The sequence below is a fragment of the Amphibalanus amphitrite genome, unplaced genomic scaffold (assembly GCF_019059575.1).
Source record: "Amphibalanus amphitrite isolate SeventyFive unplaced genomic scaffold, NRLGWU_Aamphi_draft 000150F_arrow, whole genome shotgun sequence".
NCBI classification, from domain to species: domain Eukaryota; kingdom Metazoa; phylum Arthropoda; class Thecostraca; order Balanomorpha; family Balanidae; genus Amphibalanus; species Amphibalanus amphitrite.
This window is the reverse complement of record NW_024881645.1, coordinates 339,124-355,722: the sequence shown is the minus strand read 5'-3', so window position 1 is coordinate 355,722 and position 16,599 is coordinate 339,124. Positions and strand designations below refer to the sequence as shown.

The 16,599-nt window shown below is 51.5% G+C and overlaps 1 protein-coding gene across 3 annotated transcripts; it reads left to right on the top strand.

Annotated features, from left to right (window-relative positions):
* The first annotated feature begins 289 nt into the window (after nucleotides 1-289).
* Nucleotides 290-16,074, top strand: LOC122382908 (cell division control protein 45 homolog). Of its 3 annotated transcripts, none has more exons than XM_043368834.1 (5): nucleotides 290-342; nucleotides 12,236-12,481; nucleotides 12,879-13,038; nucleotides 13,335-13,517; nucleotides 13,859-16,074. In XM_043368834.1, exons 3-5 carry the CDS (start codon nucleotides 12,880-12,882, stop codon nucleotides 15,188-15,190), a joined length of 1,674 nt encoding a protein of 557 aa, XP_043224769.1. In that variant the 5' UTR covers nucleotides 290-342; nucleotides 12,236-12,481; nucleotide 12,879; the 3' UTR covers nucleotides 15,191-16,074. The 3 variants fall into 3 exon arrangements, with proteins under 3 accessions (XP_043224769.1, XP_043224771.1, XP_043224768.1); XM_043368836.1 differs by lacking the exon at nucleotides 290-342 and adding an exon at nucleotides 11,995-12,038 and having other exon boundaries at nucleotides 12,455-12,481; XM_043368833.1 differs by lacking the exon at nucleotides 290-342 and having other exon boundaries at nucleotides 12,027-12,481.
* Nucleotides 16,075-16,599: the final 525 nt, after the last annotated feature.

Below are 16,599 nucleotides of genomic sequence, written 5' to 3'. Positions count from 1 at the left end.
ATCCCTGTTTTCTCTTGCTTTTTTCCATTTCAACTCGGATCTTCATTTAGGTACAATCATCTCTGGAATACCTATTTATCACACATTTCAATCCATCTTCTGATGAAAACAAACAATAAAAAACCAACGCTCACTCACTCCTCATCTCAATCTTTAAATATCTCAATCTCATCACATTTTCCACCAATCTCCTGAGTGTGTCAATGTCAAAAGGGTAACATCTTCGCAATTGTGAGTTGTCTCTTCCGGTCGAAAGCAAAAATAAATAACAAACGCACACCTGTTGGCAGCCAGCCAGCCCAAAAAATAACAAAGACCGAAGATACCGGAAGATACCAATGCGTAAATACAATTTGATTTAGTAGCCTTGCGATAATTCAGTTTGTATATAGCGCGCAACCGGTTCCATGACAACTGAACCAGTGACAACTGAACCAGGACAACTGAACCAGTGACAACTGAACCAGGGACAACTGAACCAGTGACAGCTGAACCAGGGACAACTGAACCAGTGACAACTGAACCAGGGACAACTGAACCAGGGACAACTGAACCAGTGACAACTGAACCAGTGACAACTGAACCAGGGACAACTGAACCAGTGACAACTGAACCAGTGGACAACTGAACCAGTGGACAACTGAACCAGTGGACAACTGAACCAGTAGCCAACTGAACTAGTGACAACTGAACCAGTGACAACTGAACCAGTGACAACTGAACCAGGGACAACTGAACCAGTGACAACTGAACCAGTGGACAACTGAACCAGTGGACAACTGCACCAGTGGACAACTGAACCAGTAGACAACTGAACCAGTGACAACTGAACCAGTGACAACTGAACCAGTGACAACTGAGCCAGTGACAACTGAACCAGTGGACAACTGAACCAGTGGACAACTGAACCAGTGACAACTGAACCAGTGACAACTGAACCACTAACCAGTAGCCCAGCAAGCAATTTTACTCCGGGCACAAGCAGGCTGAAGTGCGGCTTGCCCGAGATTTTTAGTCGGGCTAAAGCCGGCTAGCGCTTGGACTTAAGTCGGCTAGCGCTTGGGCTAAAGACTAAAGTCGGCGTATGACACAAAAACGCCGACTAAAGCCCATGCTCTGCCGGAGGTATATGCCCTCTCGGCGAGCTCAGGACAGCCGTTGTTTAGCCCTGAGCCCTAGTTGTGCGACGTTTGGCGTAAGCCCGATGTTAGCCCGAGCAGTGACTTCCATTTATATACCGGAGATTCCTCTGGGCCCAGGAGGGCTGAACTCTGCCAAGCCCACGTTGCGTGCCCTGTCTGCCCCGAGTTAGGCCATCAAAGTGAATATTATTTATACGTTGCTAACTATTCGGGCGTCCCAGGTGGGCGTAACGGTTACCAAACCAGTTCGCGACCACCAGGCTCTGTCAGCCCTGTCAGCCGTCGTACGGCTCTCGGACGTACACTATAATAGATCGGACACAGATCAATTGGCAGCAGTAGCGGTGGAACACCTTCAATTAAGGCTGGGCACTGTCGACTTTTGGTCCCATTCTTTCCATGCAACGCCCATAGGGCTAATGTTAAAATGCCACAATCAAAGGGGGGCACGGTGCCCCGGTGCCCTCCCCGTTCCGCCGCCTATGATTGGCAGACCGGCAGATTGGCACAGACCGTCCGTCCAGCCACGCGCTACCTTATACCTATACAGCGCAGTACGACATTAGTTGTCCACTGGTTCAGTTGTCCGCTGGTTCAGTTGTCCACTGGTTCAGTTGTCCACTGGTTCAGTTGCCATACTGGTTCAGTTGTCACTGGTTCAGTTGTCCACTGGTTCAGTTGTCACTGGTTCAGTTGTCACTGGTTCAGTTGTCATACTGGTTCAGTTGTCACTGGTTCAGTTGTCATACTGGTTCAGTTGTCACTGGTTCAGTTGTCACTGGCTCAGTTGTCACTGGTTCAGTTGTCACTGGTTCAGTTGTCACTGGTTCAGTTGTCTACTGGTTCAGTTGTCCACTGGTTCAGTTGTCCACTGGTTCAGTTGTCCACTGGTTCAGTTGTCACTGGTTCAGTTGTCCCTGGTTCAGTTGTCACTGGTTCAGTTGTCGCTGGTTCAGTTGTCGCTGGTTCAGTTGTCACTGGTTCAGTTGTCGCTGGTTCAGTTGTCACTGGCTCAGTTGTCACTGGTTCAGTTGTCCCTGGTTCAGTTTTACTGGTTCAGTTGTCCCTGGTTCAGTTGTCACTGGTTCAGTTGTCTGCCTACCCGCGCAACCACTGACTCATAATTGTCCCTACCAGCCGCTAGACGCACTCATCTAAAACGGACAACACTATTCGACCGCCACCCTTGCAGCCATTCTATAACTCAGGAACTACTGGACCGATCGGAACGAACGAAACACCATTCGAATCAGGGGGTACGATTTTATCAGCCGTTTCGAATCTCGTGACCCCAGGTGACCTCAGTGACCTCAAGAGGTCAACTCGGCATTGACGCCTATTGCAGCCATTCTATAACTCAGGAACTACTGGGCCGATCGCGACAAAAACACCACCAGTCGAATCAGCGTATGCGATTTCATCAGCCGTTTCGAATATGGTGACCTCAGGTGACCTCGGTGACCTTGGGAGGTCACATGACCGTTGTGGCCTATGGCAGCCATTCTATAACTCAGGAACTACTGGGCCGATCGTGACGAAAACACCACCAGTCGATTCAGCGTATGCGATTTCATCAGCCGTTTCGAATATGGTGACCTCAGGTGACCTCAGTGACCTTGGGAGGTCACATGACCGTTGTGGCCTATGGCAGCCATTCTATAACTCAGGAACTGCTGGGCCGATCGTGACGAAAACACCACCAGTCGATTCAGCGTATCCGATTTCATCAGCCGTTTCGAATATGGTGACCTCAGGTGACCTCGGTGACCTTGGGAGGTCACATGACCGATGTGGCCTATGGCAGCCATTCTATAACTCAGGAACTACTGGGCCGATCGCGACGAAAACACCACCAGTCGATTCAGCGTATGCGATTTCATCAGCCGTTTCGAATATGGTGACCTCAGGTGACCTCGATGACCTTGGGAGGTCACATGACCGATGTGGCCTATGGCAGCCATTCTATAACTCAGGAACTACTGGGCCGATCGCGACGAAAACACCACCAGTCGATTCAGCGTATGCGATTTCATCAGCCGTTTCGAATATGGTGACCTCAGGTGACCTCGGTGACCTCAAAAGGTCAACTTAACGTTTTCGCCTATTGCAGCCATTCTATAACTCAGGAACTACTGGGCCGATCGTGACGAAAACACCACCAGTCGATTCAGCGTATGCGATTTCATCAGCCGTTTCGAATATGGTGACCTCAGGTGACCTCAGTGACCTTGGGAGGTCACATGACCGTTGTGGCCTATGGCAGCCATTCTATAACTCAGGAACTGCTGGGCCGATCGTGACGAAAACACCACCAGTCGATTCAGCGTATGCGATTTCATCAGCCGTTTCGAACATGGTGACCTCAGGTGACCTCGGTGACCTTGGGAGGTCACATGACCGATGTGGCCTATGGCAGCCATGCTATAACTCAGGAACAACTGGGCCGATCGCGACGAAAACACCACCAGTCGATTCAGCGTATGCGATTTCATCAGCCGTTTCGAATATGGTGACCTCAGGTGACCTCGGTGACCTAAAAAGGTCAACTTAACGTTTTCGCCTATTGCAGCCATTCTATAACTCAGGAACTACTGGGCCGATCGCGACGAAAACACCACCAGTCGATTCAGCGTATGCGATTTCATCAGCCGTTTTGAATATAATGACCTCAGGTGACCTCGGTGACCTTGGGAGGTCACATGACCGATGTGGCCTATGGCAGCCATTCTATAACTCAGGAACTACTGGGCCGATCGCGACGAAAACACCACCAGTCGATTCAGCGTATGCGATTTCATCAGCCGTTTCGAATATGGTGACCTCAGGTGACCTCGATGACCTTGGGAGGTCACATGACCGATGTGGCCTATGGCAGCCATTCTATAACTCAGGAACTGCTGGGCCGATCGTGACGAAAACACCACCAGTCGATTCAGCATATGCGATTTCATTAGCCGTTTCGAATATGGTGACCTCAGGTGACCTCGGTGACCTTGGGAGGTCACATGACCGATGTGGCCTATGGCAGCCATTCTATAACTCAGGAACTACTGGGCCGATCGCGACGAAAACACCACCAGTCGATTCAGCGTATGCGATTTCATCAGCCGTTTCGAATATGGTGACCTCAGGTGACCTCGATGACCTTGGGAGGTCACATGACCGATGTGGCCTATGGCAGCCATTCTATAACTCAGGAACTGCTGGGCCGATCGTGACGAAAACACCACCAGTCGATTCAGCATATGCGATTTCATTAGCCGTTTCGAATATGGTGACCTCAGGTGACCTCGGTGACCTTGGGAGGTCACATGACCGATGTGGCCTATGGCAGCCATTCTATAACTCAGGAACTACTGGGCTGACCGCGACGAAAACACCACCAGTCGAATCAGCGTATGCGACTTCATCAGCCGTTTCGAATATGGTGACCTCAGGTGACCTCGGTGACCTTGGGAGGTCACATGACCGATGTGGCCTATGGCAGCCATTCTATAACTCAGGCACTACTGGGCCGATCGCGACGAAAACACCACCAGTCGATTCAGCGTATGCGATTTCATCAGCCGTTTCGAATGTGGTGACCTCAGATGACCTCGGTGACCTCAAAAGGTCAACTTAACGTTTTCGCCTATTGCAGCCATTCTATAACTCAGGAACTACTGGGCTGATCGCGACGAAAACACCACCAGTCGATTCAGCGTATGCGATTTCATCAGCCGTTTCGAATATGGTGACCTCAGGTGACCTCGGTGACCTCAAAAGGTCAACTTAACGTTTTCGCCTATTGCAGCCATTCTATAACTCAGGAACTACTGGGCCGATCGTGACGAAAACACCACCAGTCGATTCAGCGTATGCGATTTCATCAGCCGTTTCGAATATGGTGACCTCAGGTGACCTCGGTGACCTTGGGAGGTCACATGACCGTTGTGGCCTATGGCAGCCATTCTATAACTCAGGAACTACTGGGCTGATCGTGACAAAAACACCACCAGTCGATTCAGCGTATGCGATTTCATCAGCCGTTTCGAATATGGTGACCTCAGGTGACCTCGGTGACCTTGGGAGGTCACATGACCGATGTGGCCTATGGCAGCCATTCTATAACTTAGGAACTACTGGGCCGATCGCGACGAAAACACCACCAGTCGATTCAGCGTATGCGATTTCATCAGCCGTTTCGAATATGGTGACCTCAGGTGACCTCGGTGACCTTGGAAAGTCACATGACCGATGTGGCCTATGGCAGCCATTCTATAACTCAGGAACTACTGGGCCGATCGGGACGAAAACACCACCAGTCGATTCACCGTATAAGATTTCATCAGCCGTTTCGAATATGGTGACCTCAGGTGACCTCGGTGACCTCAAAAGGTCAACTTAACGTTTTCGCCTATTGCAGCCATTCTATAACTCAGGAACTACTGGGCCGATCGCGACGAAAACACCACCAGTCGATTCAGCGTATGCGATTTCATCAGCCGTTTCGAATATGGTGACCTCAGGTGACCTCGGTGACCTTGGGAGGTCACATGACCGTTGTGGCCTATGGCAGCCATTCTATAACTCAGGAACTACTGGGCTGATCGTGACGAAAACACCACCAGTCGATTCAGCGTATGCGATTTCATCAGCCGTTTCGAATATGGTGACCTCAGGTGACCTCGGTGACCTTGGGAGGTCACATGACCGATGTGGCCTATGGCAGCCATTCTATAACTTAGGAACTACTGGGCCGATCGCGACGAAAACACCACCAGTCGATTCAGCGTATGCGATTTCATCAGCCGTTTCGAATATGGTGACCTCAGGTGACCTCGGTGACCTTGGAAAGTCACATGACCGATGTGGCCTATGGCAGCCATTCTATAACTCAGGAACTACTGGGCCGATCGCGACGAAAACACCACCAGTCGATTCAGCGTATGCGATTTCATCAGCCGTTTCGAATATGGTGACCTCAGGTGACCTCGGTGACCTCAAAAGGTCAACTTAACGTTTTCGCCTATTGCAACCATTCTATAACTCAGGAACTACTGGGCCGATCGCGACGAAAACACCACCAGTCGATTCAGCGTATGCGATTTCATCAGCCGTTTCGAATATGGTGACCTCAGGTGACCTCGATGACCTTGAGAAGTCACATGACCGATGTGGCCTATGGCAGCCATTCTATAACTCAGGAACTGCTGGGCCGATCGTGACGAAAACACCACCAGTCGATTCAGCATATGCGATTTCATTAGCCGTTTCGAATATGGTGACCTCAGGTGACCTCGGTGACCTTGGGAGGTCACATGACCGATGTGGCCTATGGCAGCCATTCTATAACTCAGGAACTACTGGGCCGACCGCGACGAAAACACCACCAGTCGAATCAGCGTATGCGACTTCATCAGCCGTTTCGAATATGGTGACCTCAGGTGACCTCGGTGACCTTGGGAGGTCACATGACCGATGTGGCCTATGGCAGCCATTCTATAACTCAGGAACTACTGGGCCGATCGCGACGAAAACACCACCAGTCGATTCAGCGTATGCGATTTCATCAGCCGTTTCTAATGTGGTGACCTCAGATGACCTCGGTGACCTCAAAAGGTCAACTTAACGTTTTCGCCTATTGCAGCCATTCTATAACTCAGGAACTACTGGGCTGATCGCGACGAAAACACCACCAGTCGATTCAGCGTATGCGATTTCATCAGCCGTTTCGAATATGGTGACCTCAGGTGACCTCGGTGACCTCAAAAGGTCAACTTAACGTTTTCGCCTATTGCAGCCATTCTATAACTCAGGAACTACTGGGCCGATCGTGACGAAAACACCACCAGTCGATTCAGCGTATGCGATTTCATCAGCCGTTTCGAATATGGTGACCTCAGGTGACCTCGGTGACCTTGGGAGGTCACATGACCGTTGTGGCCTATGGCAGCCATTCTATAACTCAGGAACTACTGGGCCGACCGCGACGAAAACACCACCAGTCGAATCAGCGTATGCGACTTCATCAGCCGTTTTGAATATGGTGACCTCAGGTGACCTCGGTGACCTTGGGAGGTCACATGACCGATGTGGCCTATGGCAGCCATTCTATAACTTAGGAACTACTGGGCCGATCGCGACGAAAACACCACCAGTCGATTCAGCGTATGCGATTTCATCAGCCGTTTCGAATATGGTGACCTCAGGTGACCTCGGTGACCTTGGGAGGTCACATGACCGATGTGGCCTATGGCAGCCATTCTATAACTCAGGAACTAGTGGGCCGATCGCGACGCAAACACCACCAGTCGATTCAGCGTATGCGATTTCATCAGCCGTTTCGAATATGGTGACCTCAGGTGACCTCGGTGACCTTGGAAGGTCACATGACCGTTGTGGCCTATGGCAGCCATTCTATAACTCAGGAACTACTGGGCCGATCGTGACGAAAACACCACCAGTCGATTCCACGTATGCGATTTCATCAGCCGTTTCGAATATGGTGACCTCAGGTGACCTCAGTGACCTTGGGAGGTCACATGACCGTTGTGGCCTATGGCAGCCATTCTATAAGTCAGGAACTGCTGGGCCGATCGTGACGAAAACGCCACCAGTCGATTCAGCGTATGCGATTTCACCAGCCGTTTCGAATATGGTAACCTCAGGTGACCTCGGTGACCTTGGGAGGTCACATGACCGATGTGGCCTATGGCAGCCATTCTATAACTCAGGAACTACTGGGCCGATCGCGACGAAAACACCACCAGTCGATGCAGCGTATGCGATTTCATCAGCCGTTTCGAATATGGTGACCTCAGGTGACCTCGGTGACCTCAAAAGGTCAACTTAACGTTTTCGCCTATTGCAGCCATTCTATAACTCAGGAACTACTGGGCCGATCGCGACGAAAACACCACCAGTCGATTCAGCGTATGCGATTTCATCAGCCGTTTTGAATATGGTGACCTCAGGTGACCTCGGTGACCTTGGGAGGTCACATGACCGATGTGGCCTATGGCAGCCATTCTATAACTCAGGAACTACTGGGCCGATCGCGACGAAAACACCACCAGTCGACTCAGCGTATGCGATTTCATCAGCCGTTTCGAATATGGTGACCTCAGGTGACCTCGATGACCTTGGGAGGTCACATGACCGATGTGGCCTATTGCAGCCATTCTATAACTCAGGAACTACTTGGCCGATCGCGACGAAAACACCACCAGTCGATTCAGCGTACGCGATTCCATCAGCCGTTTCGAATATGGTGACCTCAGGTGACCTCGGTGACCTTGGGAGGGAGGCTGCCATAGGCCACAACGGTCATGTGACCTCCCAAGGTCACTGAGGTCACCTGAGGTCACCATATTCGAAACGGCTGATGAAACCGCATACGCTGAATCGACTGGTGGTGTTTTCGTCACGATCACCCCAGTAGTTCCTGAGTTATAGAATGGCTGCCATAGGCCCCCAGTAAACATGCCGACGTCGGTCCGACGTCGGCCGACGTCGGGGTGACGTCGGCAACTCGGCATCGGCATGCCGACGTCGGTCCGACGTCGGTCCAACCTCGGCACGACGTCGGCTGGATGTCGGATATGCCCGCATGTTCCGACGTCCAGCCGAGGTCCAGCCGACGTCGGGCCGACGTCGGACCGAGATCAATTGCTGAGGTCCAGCCGACGTCGGGCCGACGTCGGAGCGACGTCGGACCGACATCGGCCGCTGTTTTGACCATTAAAATAATATAAAATACATGTTTCATGTTTCATAAAGAGCTTCTGTATTCAAAATATCCTCAGGAAACTCAAATCTTCCTCCACGCCGCAACCCCCTGATCCGGACTGGACGGGAAACTTTATCCCATTTGGGATTGCCCGTAAGCCGAGCTCGCCCGTAGCCGGGTGCGGTGAGTGCTTGGGGGCTGCTCGGCCTATCCTTTGGTCAGGCTCAGCCCCGGCAACTCACCAGGGCCGGGCCCAGTTCATATAGAAAGGCCAGTCGGCAAGTGTCACTTTGCCAAAGTGCCACTTATCAAAGGGACACTTTGGGAAACGTTGGTGCAGGTGTGTAAGAGTGGCTATATGAATCCATTGTGGGGTCGCCCTTTCCAATAAGTGTCACGTAACAGCAATGGGACCAGGGACTCTATATGAACTGGACCCAGGTTGCTCACCAAGAAGACCAATGTCTCCATCCTATGATCCTTCCGGCTCTGAAATGGTCTTGTCAGACCGAAAGGGCATAACCCAACAAAACAAACCAAATTCGTTAACTGGCTGCGTGGTGTAGTGGTTAGCGCACTAACCTCGCGTTCGAATGACACGGGGTTCGAATCCCATCGCCGGTTGATGCTTTTGGCGTGTTGTCCCAGTAAACATGCCGACGTCGGCGACTGGGGGGCTCGAATCCCGCCGCCGGTTGATATTTTTGGCGCGTTGTCCCAATAAACATGCCGACGTCGGCCCCGTCGGTCCAACGACAAACGATCTCGTCAACCTCGGCAAACGATCTCGGCCCGACGTCGGCTCGACGTCGGCTGGACTTCGGCTGGACGTCGGAACATGCGGGCATATCCGACGTCCAGCCGATGTCGGGCCGAGGTTGAACCGACGTTGGGCCGACGTCGGGCCGAGCCTCGGCCCGACGTCGGGCCGACGTCGGCATGTTTACTGGGCCACAACGGTCATGTGACCTCCCAAGGTCACTGAGGTCACCTGAGGTCACCATATTCGAAACGGCTGGTGAAATCGCATACGCTGAATCGACTGGTGGTGTTTTCGTCACGATCGGCCCAGTAGTTCCTGAGTTATAGAATGGCTGCAATAGGCGAAAACGTTAAGTTGACCTTTTGAGGTCACCGAGGTCACCTGAGGTCACCATATTCAAAACGGCTGATGAAGTCGCATACGTTGATTCGACTGGTGGTGTTTTCGTCGCGATCGGCCCAGTAGTTCCTGAGTTATAGAATGGCTGCCATAGGCAACATCGGTCATGTGACCTCCCAAGGTCATCAAGGTCACCTGAGGTCACTATATTCAAAACGGCTGATGAAATCGCATACGCTGAATCGACTGGTGCTGTTTTCGTCGCGATCGGCCCAGTAGTTTCTGAGTTATAGAATGGCTGCCATAGGCCACAACGGTCATGTGACCTCCCAAGGTCAGCGAGGTCACCTGAGGTCACCATATTCGAAACGGCTGATGAAATCGCATACGCTGAATCGACTGGTAGTGTTTTCGTCGCGATCGGCCCAGTAGTTCCTGAGTTATAGAATGGCTGCCATAGGCCACATCGGTCATGTGACCTCCCAAGGTCACCAAGGTCACCTGAGGTCACCATATTCGAAACGGCTGATGAAATCGCATACGCTGAATCGACTGGTGGTGTTTTCGTCACGATCGGCCCAGCAGTTCCTGAGTTATAGAATAGCTGCCATAGGCCACAACGGTCATGTGACCTCCCAAGGTCACCGAGGTCACCTGAGGTCACCATATTCGAAACGGCTGATGAAATCGCATACGCTGAATCGACTGGTGGTGTTTTCGTCGCGATCGGTTCAGTAGTTCCTGAGTTATAGAATGGCTGCCATAGGCCACAACGGTCATGTGACCTCCCAAGGTCACTGAGGTCACCTGAGGTCACCATATTCGAAACGGCTGGTGAAATCGCGTACGCTGAATCGACTGGTGGTGTTTTCGTCACGATCGGCCCAGTAGTTCCTGAGTTATAGAATGGCTGCAATAGGCGAAAACGTTAAGTTGACCTTTTGAGGTCACCGAGGTCACCTGAGGTCACCATATTCGAAACGGCAGATGAAATCGCATACGCTGAATCGACTGGTGGTGTTTTCGTCGCGATCGGCCCAGTAGTTCCTGAGTTATAGAATGGCTGCCATAGGTCACAACGGTCATGTGACCTCCCAAGGTCACCGAGGTCACCTGAGGTCACCATATTCGAAACGGCTGATGAAATCGCATACGCTGAATCGACTGGTGGTGTTTTCGTCACGATCGGCCCAGCAGTTCCTGAGTTATAGAATGGCTGCCATAGGCCACAACGGTCATGTGACCTCCCAAGGTCACCGAGGTCACCTGAGGTCACCATATTCGAAACGGCTGATGAAATCGCATACGCTGAATCGACTGGTGGTGTTTTCGTCGCGATCGGCCCAGTAGTTCCTGAGTTATAGAATGGCTGCCATAGGCACAACGGTCATGTGACCTCCCAAGGTCACTGAGGTCACCTGAGGTCACCATATTCGAAACGGCTGATGAAATCGCATACGCTGAATCGACTGGTGGTGTTTTCGTCACGATCGGCCCAGTAGTTCCTGAGTTATAGAATGGCTGCAATAGGCGAAAACGTTAAGTTGACCTTTTGAGGTCACCGAGGTCACCTGAGGTCACCATATTCGAAACGGCTGATGAAATCGCATACGCTGATTCGACTGGTGGTGTTTTTGTCGCGATCGGCCTAGTAGTTCCTGAGTTATAGAATGGCTGCAATAGGCGTCAATGCCGAGTTGACCTCTTGAGGTCACCGAGGTCACCTGGGGTCACGAGCCTCGAAACGGCTGATAAAATCGTACCCCCTGATTCGAATGGTGTTTCGTTCGTTCCGATCGGTCCAGTAGTTCCTGAGTTATAGAATGGCTGCAAGGGTGGCGGTCGAATAGTGTTGTCCTCTAAAACAGGCGCGCGCTTTTTTGGATGACTTTCACAAATAATGCGCAGAAATGACAGTCAATGGCGCAAGGACTTTCCCCGCGTTCGATGTCTCTCGGACGACAAAGATTCTACGTCGTCCGGCCAATCCCGTCCAAGGTCAGCGGGGGCTCGGCTGCGGTTATGGAACGTGATTGGCCGGACGGCGTAGAATCTTCGCCGTCCGAGAGACATCGAACGCGGGGTTTGTCGGTGACGCTCTATAATGACGCTTTTATGCACTGTTTTATGTGCGCTTTTATGTGTTATACACAAGTCAAATCATTAGGTACCTAATACCAGGGTATATTGCCTAATGCCCTTATACAATCTCTCTATACCGTGGTGTTATATTGAAGCATTGATATTTCCCTATAGATGCAGTAATAATCCTAATTTCAGACTGCACTGCATTTCATTGGAATTTGAATTGGAATTTGGAATTGAAGCTGTGTTCTGGGTTCTGCTGGTTTCTATTTACCCTGAAGTCTTGCTTATGCTGTGAAACAGTGCGAGGAGGAAATTGAGTACCTACCTACTTGACATGCTCAGTAAATGATGTGATTTATAGATTTAAATCATAGATCATTTCAATTTATTTTTTTGGTGATCACGCTACAGCTATAGCTTTTGGCATAAATATTCAAGGTAAGTCTGCTTCCTTTTGCATCCCTCTGTGACATTGGAAGTAACGTTTCAGTTTCATGCTGTTTCATGTCTACACATGATGCTCAATCATGATCAATGTGCCTACCGCCGATGTCAAAGTATGATGCACCTACCTACCTACTACCTAGCTATGGTATGGTAAAAAAAATACATGCTGGTCCCCGGAAAATGAATTCAGGGCATTGAAAAAAAATGAAAACGCTTGGTTACGATGGCCTCTCCGAACAAAGATATCAATATAGAAAGTAAAATAAATTCTGAAAAATATTATGGACCTCAGCTTTATTTTATTTAATCTTCTGGGGGGTCTTGGACTTTGGCTTGGCTGAGTAGAAGATAGGTAACTTTCTTCATCACTTTTCTTTTCTGTTTACAGGATGCTTATCAATGACATAAAGAAGGACTTCTACCAGCAGCTGTTAGATCAAAGAATACTTCTCCTCGTGCACTGTGATGTAGATGCAATCTGCACTTCAGCAATTCTTCAAGAGCTCTTCCGTGGAGACCATGTGCTGTATACCCTCATACCTATAAAGGTAGGTTTGTGATGGGCTCATGCCAAGCCATTGCAACTTCTAGACCTCCTTAGAATTGGTTATTCTTATGCTCTACTGACAAGTTAATTGATAGTCTTTTCAATTTGCAGCATTCCATACTATTTAATTGAATTTATTTGGATTCACTAACATCCCATGTTCTGATTGATTTTGAATGAGTAAAGTAATCAATATGCCAAAACCATCTCAATACCTAAACTCTGTAGTATGTTATGTGTGATTATCCATCTCACAGAAAGTTTTCATGACTTTGTGCTTCCCTTCACCATTTGCAGGGCCCAGATGACCTGCGCCAGTCCTTTAAGGACAATGTGGGCCTGGTGCGACTGGTGGTCCTCATCAACTGTGGCATCTCCATGGACCTGGTGGCTGAGCTGGATCCTCCCGATGACGTCATCATATTCGTCATTGACTCCCAGCGGCCGATGGACGTCAACAACGTCTACAACGACGGACAGGTATGTATGTGGCTGTGCTGCTGATGCTGATTCAACCTGTTTAAGTTGTATTGTTAATTTTGTTGTATTTCTGTGGCACAGCAACCATTAGAGTATCATAAGTTATTAACAGTTCGTCGAACGCGGTATTCCTCGGAGTCGCACAGCACAACCCATCTGATTCGATTTCGCGGCCAGCCCTGCTTCCCTTTCCCCGCTTTCTGGTATCGGTGCCGTCCTCCGTAGGACTGTCCTCCCCCTCTCTGTTACTGCTGCTGTCCCCGTTTGTGACCGCCCCCTCCCGGTCTCTGGTATCGTTGCTGTTCCCCGTGTGACCGAGCGCCTCCCTCGCTGCCCATCAGGTTCGGATCGTGACTCCGGTGACCGCCGAGGACGGCGTTCCTCCGTTCTCCGATCTGTACCGCTCGGACGACTCCGACTCGGACTCGGACGCCGGCGAGTCGGAGTCGGGCGGCGAGAAGCGGCGCCGCTACGACGCGGCGTTCCTGGCGCGCCGGCAGGATCGGCGCCGCTGGGAGGAGCGCCGAGACCGCCTCCTGGCCGAGTACTCGCAGTTCTCGATGTACGGCGACTGCAGCGCCCTGCTCGCCTACGACCTGGCGCTGCGCATGAGCCGCGACACGTCTCAGCTGCTGTGGTACGGCCTGGTGGGCCTGACGGAGCAGCTGCTGCTGCGCAAGGTGGAGCACCAGCGGTACGTGCTGTCGGCCGGCCACTACCAGGGCCAGGTGGCGCGCTACGGCCATCAGCGCGACGAGACCACGTCGGCAGACTGTCTGCGACTGGCCTTCGAGCAGGACCTGAACCTGGTGCTCTACCGGCACTGGAGTCTGTTCGACAGTCTGCGCTTCACTCCGCTGGTCGCCTGCCAGTTCAAACTGTTCACCTTCAAAGGCGAGAAGCGGCTGCAGGAGTTTCTGGCCGAGCTCGGCCTGCCACTGGTGCAGTGCCGACAGAAGTTTGCCTCCATGGACATGACACTTCGCGGACAGGTGCGGGACCTGATCCAGGCCAAGGCCGAGAAGTACCTGCTGGACGGGGTGCTGTACGGCGCGTTCCAGGCACGACTAGGCTTCCGACAACCGCTGGCGGCCGCTGACGTGGTGCACGCCATGGTGGCCCTGCTGGAGAACCCTGACCCGCATCGGTCGGCCGACGACTGCTTCATGGACGCGCTGTCCGCCCTGGACCGGCGCCAGGAGCCGCTGCTGCGCCGAGGGATCGGACTCGCCGAGAAGCTCGCCCAGGTGACGTGCGCCACCGTGCAGAGCCTGCTGGACATGCACCAGGTGATCTCCGTGGGCGCCTTCCTGTACGCCACCGTCTCGGACGGCGAGCCCAACTCGCACTTCTTCGCGCGGCCGCACTGTCTCACAGCGCTGGCACACTTTGTGCTGCGCGCGCACGTGGCTGGGGAGAGGTCGAAGCGCTCCCGACAGCTGCCTCTGATCCTGACCACGCCGCTGGGCCGCGACGGTGGCGCCTGCCTGGTGGTCGGTGTGCCGCCCCTCTCAGAACAGTCGCCGAGAAACCTGTTCGGCAAGGCGTTTGAGAAGGCGGCTCAGCGGATCCGGGCGAACATAACGCCCAGGAGCTTCGACGGCTCGGTGGTGGAGGTTCAGGTGGACGATCGCACACGCTTTGTGGACGCCCTCGTCTCGCTGCTCGCCTGATGAGAGTCGCTCAGGTACGTCGCTGTGTGCTGCGGTGCGTTGTAGAGGCGTCGGACTAGACGAGGAGCTATTCCGTCTTGTGGTTTTGAGCCCGGTGAATCGGTGTGGAGGATCATCAACCACGAGAAATGGACGGTGGAACTGGACATGGTACAAACTTTGCTGGAGATTGTGAAGTGTTCCTGTGTATGCCTCAAGTGCTGCTATTCGAGAATGCTGCTCAAGTGTGCGGAAAACCGTGCCCTGGGATAAGTGAAAGCAAGGCGCAACTGAAGTCCGTTTGATTATATTAATCCGGGATAGTACTGAGAGTGTGCGCTCTGCTGTTACCCAAATTTGTCAGCACGGGGTATTTAGGTTTTCCTCTTCTAAATTTTCTTTCAATCTCACTTGTTGGGTCGCTATATGTTGTCCTTTGTATCACTACGCCTGTTTTTTTCTTCTTTCGGCGAATGTCAATGATCGATATTCGTACTTTTATGATACACCGGCATCCTCTCGACACCTCAGTCTTGTGACATGTCTGAGGAAATTTTGTGGACGTGCGTGATAGTTAGGCTTCTGGATGGCGTGCGTTGTTTTCGTGACGACTGAGTAGGTAATGCGTGGGTGTGTTTGCGTGTGTGATATAAAAGAGTACGTCTGTGGTGTGTTGATTGTCGACGTCAGCGACGAAAACTAGACGAGGTGTTCCTGTTGCTCTTTAGCAATGTGTTTTCCGCGCCCTGCGTTACATCTTTGGCGACTTCGAGGGACATTGTATTGTATTAATAAAAGCAAATGCAAAGTCATTCGCTGTGAAGTTGTCCAACTTATATGTCACGGATTGTAAATATTTTTTAGGATGAATTGAAAATGAAAATGAATTGAATACTTCGTTACAACTAATGGTTTAATTTTCTGGGTTCCTTGTGAATCAAGTAAGTAATTGCGTTCAAATTAATGCAGCTTACGGATTCTTGCCACACACTTTGTTATTTCCTTATATGGGGACTGTGGATGGCTCCGCCTGGTACTTATCTAGATCCTCAGATCTCAGAAGTATCACTCCAGATCCAGTGTAGCTGTATTGTCCGAAGGCAGGCAGTCCGAAATCGATCTTTCCAACATGTAACTAATTGCTTGAGTCCGTGACCTTGCCCGTGTTATTCAGTGCTGCTGGCAGTCCAATCCAGAAATGTTTTCATAACGCTGACACACATGGGTCGTTTTGGTGAACCTGGCAAGCGAGTCGCGTCTGTTTGGGCCTGGGAATGCCAGTTAAAATCAGCTGTTACACGTGCCTCACCGGCCCGTTGAACTGACGGTGTATTTATTCGTTTGTATGACCCGTTAAGGCGCTATCATTTTTTCCCTCCAGGCCTGGTCGGGATGCCGGAAACGGTGCGTTCCTGGGGAAGCGTCCGCGC

Excerpts from the sequence above, each read along its gene's own strand:
- LOC122382908 (XM_043368834.1), top strand. The coding sequence starts at position 12,880 with ATGCTTATCAATGACATAAAGAAGGACTTCTACCAGCAGCTGTTAGAT. Across the intron at positions 13,039-13,334 it reads ATACCCTCATACCTATAAAG|GGCCCAGATGACCTGCGCCA; the intron begins GTAGGTTTGTGA and ends CACCATTTGCAG. Across the intron at positions 13,518-13,858 it reads ACGTCTACAACGACGGACAG|GTTCGGATCGTGACTCCGGT; the intron begins GTATGTATGTGG and ends GCTGCCCATCAG.